Below are 12,451 nucleotides of genomic sequence, written 5' to 3'. Positions count from 1 at the left end.
TTTAGTTATTTTATTTCATTTTAAGTTATTTCCCTATCCACATTTGTTTGCAGAGCAGTTGCCATGCTCTTAAGCACATTTTACTGCCTTTTACATCCCTCTAGACTTTTCAAGGACTATTTTAGAGCCATTTTAATGCAAAAAAGTGCCAATTAAAGTGCCCTAAATTGAAAGAATTCTTATTTTCAATTGTCGGGTGACATTTTACCATTTTTGGCGTATACAAACCCCTGCTGTGCCTGGGTGACAGGGGCCTAAATCTCTCAAAATCCTCTGTTCTATTGCTGGGTGACATGAACCCCCTTTTGCCGTGGATGAACCCCTGCTGTGCCTGGGTGACAGGGGCCTAAATCTCTCAAAATCCTCTGTTCTATTGCTGGGTGAAAAGAACACCCTTTTTCCGTGAATGAACCCCTGCTGTGCCTGGGTGACAGGGGCCTAAATATATCAAAATCCTCTGTTCTATTGCTGGGTGACATAAACCCCCTTTTGCCGTGAATGAACCCCTGCTGTGCCTAGGTGACAGGGGCCTAAAGCTCTTAAAATCCTCTGTTCTATTGCTGGATGAAAAGAACACCCTTTTTCCGTAAATGAACCCCTGCTGTGCCTGGGTGACAGGGGCCTAAATATATCAAAATCCTCTGTTCTATTGCTGGGTGACATAAACTCCCTTTTGCCGTGAATGAACCCCTGCTGTGCCTAGGTGACAGGGGCCTAAAGCTCTTAAAATCCTCTGTTCTATTGCTGGGTGACATGAACCCCCTTTTGCCGTGAATGAACCCCTGCTGTGCCTGGGTGACAGGGGCCTAAATCTCTCAAAATCCTCTGTTCTATTGCTGGGTGACAAGATCCCCCTTTTGCCGTGAATGAACCCCTGCTGTGCCTGGGTGACAGGGGCCTAAATATCTCAAAATCCTCTGTTCTATTGCTGGGTGAAAAGAACCCCCTTTTGCCATGAATGAACCCCTGCTCTGCATTGCTGACAGGGAACTAAATTTTGTGAAAACATCTGTTACTGATCGGAAAATGTACGACTACAAGCGCACCCTGCTGATGGCATTCCCACCTGACAGCGGGGGCACAGTGGAAGCACAAGGCGAAGGCAGAGGAGGAGGAAGAGGTCGCCAACGCAGCTGGGGCACCGCCAGCACCTGAGAAGGCAGGGTTAGCATGGCCCAAATGTGGAAAAGCTTTGTCTGCCTTGGAGGTGCTGGCCTGCCCTGCAGCCAGTGTATGGTGTGAACGTCTGTTTAGCACGGCTGAGAGCATTATCCCAGGCCACAGCCAATGTGGACAAGCTTACGTTTATTAAAATGAACCAGGCATGGATCCCACAGGACTTGTCCGTACCTTGCGCAGAATAGACATTTATACCAGCCTCAACAATCCATTCTTGTACTCAAGTTTAAAAAGTTTAAAAATAAAAAATAACACAAATCAGTGTTGGCTACCTATTCCTCCTTCACTGCCGCTTCCACCTACACCGCCACGTCAACCTACACCGCCACATCCACCTCCTACTCCTAGATCCAGATTGTTATTTTTAATTTTTCTGTATTTTATGTTATTTTAAGTCATTTCCCTATCTACATTTGTTTGCAGAACAGTTGCCATGCTCTTAAGCACATTCTGATGCCTTTTGCAGCCCTCTAGCCCTTTCCAGGACTATTTTAGAGCCATTTTAGTGCCCAAAAGTTTGGGTCCCCATTGACTTCAATGGGGTTCGGGTTCGGGGTCAAGTTCGGGTCCCGAACTTGCCGAACCCGAACATCCTGGTGTCCGCTCAACTCTAAATGTCCCCCGTTCCGCAAAAAACAACTTTCTCGATCCACAGTATAACACCGTTTTACTCAAAGGCGACACAATAATAAATAAAAAACAGCAGCGTCTGGACTCACAGCAAGGAATGTAAACTACAAAAATCAGCATGGTGGAACACATTCGTAGAAAGGACTACCACCATTAACATCAAGAAAAACATACAAACAGATAACAAAAACACATAACATGGACATACACAGGGAACAAACGGTGTAACAAATCGTACAGGGGTGTCAAATGTTGCCTAGCCGAGCTTGGCCATTCTGACCCCTCAGCAGCTGGTGAGGATGCGGCCGAGAGGTAACCCCTTTATGCCAAGCTGACTAGACCCCACTGCACAATTTGTTACCTGGCAATTTCTACCGGACACATTGCAATTATTTGCACAAGGGCAATTCCTTGCAATGTGTCTTTGTTCCCACACCTGAAACACCTGACTTAGTTTCCTGTCCTGTGTGTCTTATTTCTACCTGCTTTGCAGTGTTTCGCTATATGACCTAAGCCAGCACATGCCAAATATCTAATGTTTGCCGTGCATGGCTTAGGTCCGTCTACACTGCAGCCGTGCTCCCTTCTCCTGAATTGTTCCATCCTCAGGGACGCACTCTTCACAACAGTTGTTTTTCCCAAAGTCAGGGAAAAATCTCTTTTAGTCTGAGCAGGCTTAGTCTGGTGATTTGGCTGGTCACAGACTACTCTCCCCCCTTTTTGCCCCTCACAGGGCAAAGTTTTGGGAGATTCCGACCCTGACTTTACGGAAAAAGAAAGAGCAGGCACCAAATTGGTGATGACCTGTTGCATGCCAGACATTAGCTGGGACCTTACAGCAACCTCAGCCTTCAATTTGGCTACCATCACATCAGTAGAGGCAGCCCGCTCCTTGAAGGCCTTGATCTCAGAATAAGACTGAGTCAACTTAGCCTCAATTTCCTCCTTCTGCCTCTGCATCTCTATTAACTGTGACTCTATCCTAGCCACCTGCGCATCTCGGTCAACGGTAGACTGTACATTCTCCGCCAGCTGTGCCTGCAATGCCGAAACCTGGTTCGAATTACTGGCACAGCGTTGGCAGTGAATGGTCTAAGGAATTGTCTCTGTTGACCGAGACACCAGCGCTACTTGCTTTGGCTTGAAGATGCTAACCTCAAATGTATGAACAAATTTGGCTAGCATCTGAAGCCGTTTGGTCGCTTTGTTCAACACCATCTGTTTGTTAACACATAGCCTGTCATAACTACAAGCCTGTGCTAACAAGTCGGACCACAGCATTTCTGCTGTCTTGTAAGTGTTGGGGAGGATGGGGTTAAACATACTATGTTTTGCTAGGTGTAGCAGTGTGCGGAAGTCCATACTCACGTTTTGATGAGAGGCCATCTTCCTTGGTGCTGTCCTTCCTTGTCCTTTGTGTGCTTGCCTTCTTCCAAACAGCCGGACTTCTTCTGTTCAGCTCCAATGGTGATGGTTCTCTCTTCAGTGACGTATGTGACGACTTCTCTCCAGTGTTCAGTGGGCATGCAAGGCAATCAGAAATTCGTTAATTCACAAAAATCTAAAAGATTTTAGGTTCTCTGCTGTAGAAATTGCTCTGTGTTTAGTTCTGATTGAGAAAATCGCTGTACCTGTCCAAACTATCAGGCTCTGGACACTCAGAATCCACTGACCACGTCCCACCCGCCTGACTAGTTTACAGCGTAAGCAATTTTGTTTTCACCAAAACCAAACACAGAAAACAAATTCCTAGCAGTGGGCCTGGCTCGCCAATGTTAAGGGAAATATTAATTATTGAAATTTAGGGTAATCTCAATAATTAATATTCATAAATTGGCTTGAGTCGTCTATTGATGACTCTGCCTATTTATACCTAAAATAGAAAACTAACTGTATATGTTAGCTAACTAATTGTCTAACTAATTAGCTAACTCTGTTGCCTATACATTTCACTGAACTAAACTACATGCGACTTACTACCACTATACTACGGCGGTCACTAAAAACACTATATACTGTATTATGAATAACAAAGTATTTATTACACAGTAGCAAGTATACAGTCTAATAATACGCTATATCTATATATATATATATATTTATAGATTAATGGTTATAAATATATATACATATAGACGCACACACCGCAATACAATAACAGCACTACAATAAACACAACACAAACCTAACTACACTACACAATTCAATTCCCAATTCCACACCACACAATATCTATACATTACACATACATACATAACAGCAACCCACCCAACCTATCTACACACTGTCCCTACAGGCAGCCGTGCAGCAGTAAAGGGGTTACTGCTGCAGGGCTGCAGGGAGCAGTGAAGGGGTAAATTCAATACCAGCAATGCAAGGGTTAATGCAGGGGCTGGTTAACACAGGGTTAGGGCTGCTGGGCACTGAAGGGGTTAATGCAGAAAGGGTTAACCCTGTGCTGTATAAGGGGTTGAATCAGGGCAGGGGACTAGGGGTACAGAACTGCAGGGTAAGGGTTAACCCAAGAACGGGTTAGCACCTAATATGGCAGGGGTGCAGGGGTTAATCTGCTGCTGGGAGTTCAGGGGTTCAGGGCAGCAGCAGTGAAGGGGTTAATACAGGGTCAGGGATTCAGGGGTTATAGGGGATCACAGGGATTACAGGGCAATGCAGGGTGGGATAGCAGGGGTTCAGGGAAGCAGAGGTTAAGGAGAAGGCAGGGAACGCAATACTTAGCCAGCTGCTTTCCTCTTCCGTCCCTCTCTTCAATGCTGCTGGTGGAATCTTCCTGAGTGCAGCGTTGTGTGCTGCCTGCGCTCTTCTCCCTCCTTTTTGGGAGCCGGATCGGGGTTGTCCAGAGCGCTGCCTGCGCTCTCCGTCTATGGAGGTTGTGGGCATCTGGGCCAGGTCGGGGGGGGGGTCACTGCTCTCTAGCGCCGATTGCGCTCTCCTTATTCTCCTGAGAGTATCGCTGCCTGCGCTCTCTTCTATGGGGGGAGGTAGGGGTTCTGCCAGCAGCACAGCCTGTCCGGGTGGTCAGGGGGGTGTCTCTTCTGAGCGCCGGCTGCACTCTTCTTATCTGGGGGTGAGGGGTTACTCCTCCCGAGCGCAGTACCGCTGGGGTATTTAAACCCCGTGGCGCTTGCTACCGTTTTCCCCTGCTGCAGGTGTGCGCATGCACGCTTGCAGCCAGGTCCACGTGGGCTGGCGCGATGATATGACATCACCGCACCAGCCTGCGCTCCCAGGTCGGGGAATCCTTTGATCCTCCCACCTGTGGAGATATTGCATACCCCTGGCGCTGTAAATACAGCGCTTGAAGGTAAGCGGCATACAGAGGCAGGGAAGCTCTTTGTTCCTGTCCCTGTTATGCATAACATCTCCGGATTTTTATTGATCCTTTGTCCTTTGAAGTGGCCGAAACTGGACATAATTGTCCAGTTGTCGGCCTCTCCCTCCTGCAGGCACATACCAGGGGGGGGGACACCCGTGACTTGGGGGGAATATGCTGCCCGCATTATAAATATATATCCATATGGATGCTTGGGGCACATCCGTATATATATATATATATATATATATATATATATATACACCTAATATAAACCTTGGGCATATTATATAAATATATATATACAGATGTATGCAATAACTGGGGCATATATATATATATATATATATATATATATATATATACAGTGCTAGCCATAATTATTCATAACCCTGGCAAATATTGACTTAAAGTTACTTTTATTCAACCAGCAAGTAATTTTTTGACGGGAAATGACATAGGTGTCTCCCTAAAGATAATAAGACGATGTTCAAGAGGCATTATTGTGGGAAAAAAAAACATTTCTCAGCTTTTATTTACTTTTGATCAAAAAGTGTCCAGTCCAAAATTATTCATACCCTTCACAATAATCAATAGAAAAGCCTTTTTTGGCTATTACAGCAATCAAACGCTTCCTATAATTGCAGACCAGCTTTTTGCATGTCTCCACAGGTATTTTTGCCCATTCATCTTTAGCAATGAGCTCCAAATCTTTCAGGTTGGAGGGTCTTCTTGCCATCACCCTGATTTTTAGCTCCCTCCACAGATTCTCAATTGGATTCAAGTCTGGACTCTGGCTGGGCCACTCCAAAACATTAATGTTGTTTGTTGTCTGCTAACCATTTCTTCACCACTTTTGCTGTGTGTTTTGGGTCATTGTCATGCTGAAATGTCCACTGGTACCCAAGGCCAAGTTTCTCTGCAGATGGCCTGATGTTGTCGTTGAGAATCCTCATGTATTGCTCTTTTTTCATGGTGCCGTTTACTGTGATTAGGTTCCCTGGTCCATTGGATGAAAAACACCCCCAAAGCATTAGGTTCCCACCACCATGTTTGACAGTGGGGATAGTGTTCTTTGGGTTGAAGGCTTCTCCTTTTTTATGCCAAATGAAGGAAACATCATTGTGACCAAACAATTCAATATTTGTTTCATCTGACCATAACACAGAAGACCATAAGTCTTCTTCTTTGTCCAGATGAGCTTTTGCAAAGGCCAAGCAAGCTTTTGTGTGCCTTATCTGGAGAAGTGGCGTCCTCCTTGGTCTGCATCCGTGGAACCCAGCAGTGTGCAGTGTCAGTTGGATTGTCTGCCTTGAGACATTGCCACCAGCAGAGCCCAGATTCACCAGGATGGCCTTGGTGGGGATCCTTGGATTCTTTTTCACCTCTCTAACTATCCTCCTGGCCAGCACAGGTGTCACTTTTGGCTTCCGACCACGTCCTCTGAGATTTTCCACAGTGCGGAACATTTCTAATAATACTTTGCACTGTAACCACTGGAACTTGAAAACATTTAGAAATGGCCTTCTAGCCCTTTCCTGACTTGTGACCAGCCACAATGCGCAGCCGCAGGTCCTCACTGAGCTCCTTTGTCTTAGCCATGACTGTCCACAAACCAACTGCAGATTTTCACCTGTTGCGATGATTAAAACAGCTGTTCCCAATTAAATCAGGGTAATTAGGATGCTTTAGAACAGCTTGGACTATTTGGAATGGTATAGAACTTTTGATTTTCCCACAGACTGTGACAGTTTGTGAAGGGTATGAATAATTTTGGACTGGAACTTTTTGCTCAAATGTAAATAAAAGCTGTGAAATGTTTTTTTTTCCCCACAATAATGCCTCTTATACATCGTCTTATTATCTTTTGGGAGACACCTATGTCATTTCCCATCAAAAAATTACTTGCTGGTTGAATAAAAGTAACTTTAAGTCAAAATTTACCAGGGGTATGAATAATTATGGGCAGCACTGTATATATATATATATATATATATATATATACACACGTACACCCAGACATACCTGTGGCAATGCATGGCCACAACCTGGGGGAATGAATGGGCAGTAATAAGCCCACATATATGCCCATATACTGGGCCCACATACAGGAGACCCATATATACATGGCCATACATGGAATATATATCCCTATTGACCATATAAGGGGCCAATATATATACAGATATACATATATATCAATGAAGGGGCAGATACACACATATATACAGTACAGACCAAAAGTTTGGACACACCTTCTCATTCAAAGAGTTTTCTTTATTTTCATGACTATGAAAATTGTAGATTCACACTGAAGGCATCAAAACTATGAATTAACACATGTGGAATTATATACATAACAAACAAAAGTGAAACAACAAAAAAATATGTCATATTCTAGGTTCTTCAAATAGCCACCTTTTTGCTTTGATTACTGCTTTGCACACTCTTGGCATTCTCTTGATGAGCTTCAAGAGGTAGTCCCCTGAAATGGTTTTCACTTCACAGGTGTGCCCTGTCAGGTTTAATAAGTGGGATTTATTGCCTTATAAATGGGGTTGGGACCATCAGTTGCGTTGAGGAGAAGTCAGGTGGATACACAGCTGATAGTCCTACTGAATAGACTGTTAGCTGTTTTTTTCTTGCCATAATACAAATTCTAAGTAAAGAAAAATGAGTGGCCATCATTACTTTAAGAAATGAAGGTCAGTCAGTCAGCCGAAAAATTGGGAAAACTTTGAAAGTAAGGGCTATTTGACCATGAAGGAGAGTGATGGGGTGATGCGCCAGATGACCTGGCCTTCACAGTCACCGGACCTGAACCCAATCGAGATGGTTTGGGGTGAGCTGGACCGCAGAGTGAAGGCAAAAGGGCCAACAAGTGCTAAGCATCTCTGGGAACTCCTTCAAGACTGTTAGAAGACCATTTCAGGGGACTACCTCTTGAAGCTCATCAAGAGAATGCCAAGAGTGTGCAAAGCAGTAATCAAAGCAAAAGGTGGCTACTTTGAAGAACCTAGAATATGACATATTTTCAGTTGTTTCACACTTGTTTGTTATGTATATAATTCCACATGTGTTAATTCATAGTTTTGATGCCTTCATAGTCATGAAAATAAAGAAAACTCTTTAAATGAGAAGGTGTGTCTAAACTTTTGGTCTGTACTGTATATATATATATATATATATATATATACAGTCCTGATCAAAAGTTTAAGACCGCAAAAATGGACAACAGTTCCAGACAGTAGATGACCTTTGTGCGACCACTTGGAGAAATGTTCCCACTCACCTCATGGAAACGCTTGCATCAAGCATGCCTAAACGAATTTTTGAAGTGATAAACAATAACAGCGGAGCTACTTATTACTGAGTTCATGTTTGGAAGTTGGATTTCTGTTTTGGGGGGTTTAGTTTTTTTTTTGGAGGTGTGGTCCTAAACAGCCTGTTTCAGTTTAATCGTTATTTTCAATTAATTGAATGCTCCAAAAAAATGTTTTGTCTCACTCTCATTTCTTCTTGTTGCATGTTGAAGCTCTACTTGGAACCTTGTTAAGATCCAACAATGTAAAATATGATATTTTGCCATTTTTTAAGTGGTCTTAAACTTTTGATCAGGACTGTATATATATATACAGTACAGACCAAAAGTTTGGACACACCTTCTCATTCAAAGAGTTTTTTTTATTTTCATTACTATGAAGGCATCAAAACTATGAATTAACACATGTGGAATTATATACATAACAAACAAGTGTGAAACAACTGAAAATATGTCATATTCTAGGTTCTTCAAAGCAGCCACCTTTTGCTTTGATTACTGCTTTGCACACTCTTGGCATTCTCTTGATGAGCTTCAAGAGGTAGTCCCCTAAAATGGTCTTCCAACAGTCTTGAAGGAGTTCCCAGAGATGCTTAGCACTTGTTGGCCCTTTTGCCTTCACTCTGCGGTCCAGCTCACCCCAAACCATCTCGATTGGGTTCAGGTCCGGTGACTGTGGAGGCCAGGTCATCTGGCGCAGCACCCCATCACTCTCCTTCATGGTCAAATAGCCCTTACTTTCAAAGTTTTCCCAATTTTTCGGCTGACTCACTGACCTTCATTTCTTAAAGTAATGATGGCCACTCGTTTTTCTTTACTTAGCTGCTTTTTTCTTGCCATAATACAAATTCTAACAGTCTATTCAGTAGGACTATCAGCTGTGTATCCACCTGACTTCTCCTCAACGCAACTGATGGTCCCAACCCCATTTATAAGGCAAGAAATCCCACTTATTAAACCTGACAGGGCACACCTATGAAGTGCAAACCATTTCAGGGGACTACCTCTTGAAGCTCATCAAGAGAATGCCAAGAGTGTGCAAAGCAGTAATCAAAGCAAAATGTGGCTACTTTGAAGAACCTAGAATATGACATATTTTCAGTTGTTTCACACTTGTTTGTTATGTATATAATTCCACATGTGTTAATTCATAGTTTTGATGCCTTCAGTGTGAATCTACAATTTTCATAGTCATGAAAATAAAGAAAACTCTTTGAATGAGAAGGTGTGTCCAAACTTTTGGTCTGTACTGTATATATATATATATATATATATATATACTGTATGCCCACCTGACTTACCTCTACAAAAACAATTTAATATAATATCATGACCAAAATAAACCTTGAAAGACTGCTATTTAGAAAACAACCACTGAGTGACCGCACTTATACAATGGACACTTTGACGCAATATCATGAAATCATGCACATTTGAAAAGCTGGCCATCTTGTCACATACCTATCAGTATAGTCAAGCCAAGAGCAAAAGTAAGGAAGGAGAAATCATTATGAGAGAGCCTTGGAGAGTCTAAGCAGTAGGAGGGGATGGAAGAAGCAGAATACTTGTTTTAAAAATTCCTGTGACTAAAGTGGTCTCCCCATCTGGCCTCTGTTCAGAGGAACAGATATTAAAGGTTATATGCCTACCCTTGGTATAGCCTTGAATAAAATCTTCCCCTGGAGATATGTTCAGTGACTTGTGTATATTAATAGTAATACACAGGCCCAAACTTACTAATGTATCTGTGCATAGAATATGTCTAAAAAGTGGCACAAATTGGTTTAAATTAGCGCAACTAGAGTTTCTTCGCTTTTCTCAACTTGTATGAAAAGGGTGATGGAGTTCACAGGAAAAAGGGCCTGGTTGAAAATTAGCCATTTTGTACAAAACATTTGCCATAAGTCTGGCATAAAATTTTATCTCAATGTAAGCTAAACAATAATTAGTATAGAGTTAGACAAATGTGTCTAGCCATGCTCCAAATTGATCATCCAGGCTAAGCCACTGTAATAGATATGGTGCAGGTGTAGACAGCCTAAAGATACACCGTGTACAGGATTAGGAGTCATTTTATTACCCTCATACTCATGCAAGATCCCGGTTGTTTCAAGTGGAACATTTCTTCCAATTATTCAATGCTCTGCATATATACAACTACTGTATCTAAGACCCATGCATTTATCTTTTTTTTAGTCTCCCAAATCTGCATTTATAAGTGCAGCAAAGAAGGAGAAACTTCGCTCCAATCCAGGAAGAGTAAGATTTTCTGAACTTGTGACTGTGGGAGATACAAATCCAGTAAGTTATGCCAATAATTATGGGTGTGTAAGAGGCAATACTGCTCACAGTGTTGGTTGTACTGCATATTGTACATTTTTCTGAAGCTTCTATGTTATGTCTTCTGTGCATCCACTAACCGTCAGGCCACAGACAAGCTTGTAACAGGGTATGGAAAAGATGCATGTTATACTTTACGTGAAGGAAACTTTACAACTTTACAAGTTGTAGTTTACTTAAAGAGGCTCTGTCATCAGGATCAAGCCTATTAAACCAGACATACTGTCTGCTAGGGCTCATCATGCTAATTAAAACAATACCTTTCTTTTGTCTGTATTATAGATGAGCGAATTGAAGTTGACGAAGTGGAATTTGATTCAAATTTCAGGAAAAATTTGATTAGTCCCGAAGTCGAATTTCCTTGCGCTTCGTGGTAACGAATCCAATTTGTGGCGAGCAAGGAGTTCCGTTACACCATTTTTTCTAAAATGGCTGCTGCACATGTTAGAACGAAGTAAGAAGCCCGGGAGTGAGAGATCGCGCACAGTCCCATGCATGCAGCCAGCCAGCCAATCAACAGCTAGCCAGCCCCTGTGATGTCACAGCACTATAAAAAGTCTGCTATTTTCCAGTCAAATTAGTGAAGGGAGAGATGTGACAGGCACTAGGGACAGTGATAAGGAAACAATTTATTAATTAAAAAAAAACAACTATTGAGCAGTTTAGGGAAAGATTATTCATAGTGTAGAGAAAAGATAGGGAGGCATTATTCACACTGTAGGGAGAGAGCAGAAATCAAAAGGTGAGTGTAAAGCCTGGGTAATAGGGTCTATTCTATTACATCTTGCTGCACTAATTGGGGTTACTAAAAGTGATCTTTTACAACAGATTTTAGGTTGTTTGCATTCTTTGATTCATCAGTAAATCTAGTAATCCTTGCTTCTGTTATTGGGGTGAAACTACTGTCTGATAAAACCAGTTTTGGGGTGTTTTTATTTTCTATATAAGTACATCCATTTATCCTTGATTTTGGGGTGAAATTGCATTCTGATACAAACAGTTTTGGGGTGTTTTTATTTTCTGTATGAGTACTACCATCCATCCTTGCTTCTGGGATGAAAGTGCAGTCCAGTGTGCCGCACGGGTGAAGAAAGCACGCTGCTCGGGATTAAAAAAATAAAAGATACTACACTGAGGCCACTGCTCGCCGAAGCAGAACACTTCTCTACACACTTTTAGGGTGGTCAAATTATTTTACACTTAATTCGATGCGTCAATCAGCAGTTGCAAAGTTGGTGTGAAATAGTGGCCTGATACTACACTCCTTAGAGTGAGTTCACACTTCAGTTACTTGGTCAGTTATTTCCTTCTTTTTTGTGAGCCATAACCAGTAGTGAAGCCTACTCAGAGATAAGATGTAATGGAAAGATCTGCACCTGTTCTGTGTTTTTGACCTAATACTACACATTTTAGGGTGTTCAAATTATTTTACACTTAATTTGATGCATCAATCCCTAGATGAGGAGTTGGTGTGAAATCGCGGCATGATACTACACACTTTTTAAGGTGGTCAACAGTGGAGTGCCTAGGGTGTTTGGCACCTGGGGAGAGTTTTTTCTCTGGGACTTCTACCCCCCAATACTTAAAAAAAATTGTGCCCCCTTACAGTAGTATTTCCCTTATTATACAACCTTCACAGAAGTTTTGTC

General features: G+C 42.4%; 1 protein-coding gene across 1 annotated transcript in view; it reads left to right on the top strand.

Annotated features, from left to right (window-relative positions):
* Positions 1–12,451, top strand: part of FRMPD3 (FERM and PDZ domain containing 3) — a 634,362-nt gene that overhangs the window by 96,151 nt on the left and 525,760 nt on the right. The window contains exon 4 of the mRNA XM_040406286.1: positions 10,659–10,763. Within this exon, the coding sequence (XP_040262220.1) occupies positions 10,659–10,763 (105 nt within the window). The remainder of the gene's footprint in view (positions 1–10,658; positions 10,764–12,451) is intronic.

The sequence above is a fragment of the Bufo bufo genome, chromosome 8, assembly GCF_905171765.1.
Source record: "Bufo bufo chromosome 8, aBufBuf1.1, whole genome shotgun sequence".
NCBI classification, from domain to species: Eukaryota; Metazoa; Chordata; class Amphibia; order Anura; family Bufonidae; genus Bufo; species Bufo bufo.
The sequence above is the reverse complement of the archived record's forward strand: the minus strand, read 5'-3'. Positions and strand labels throughout refer to the sequence as shown.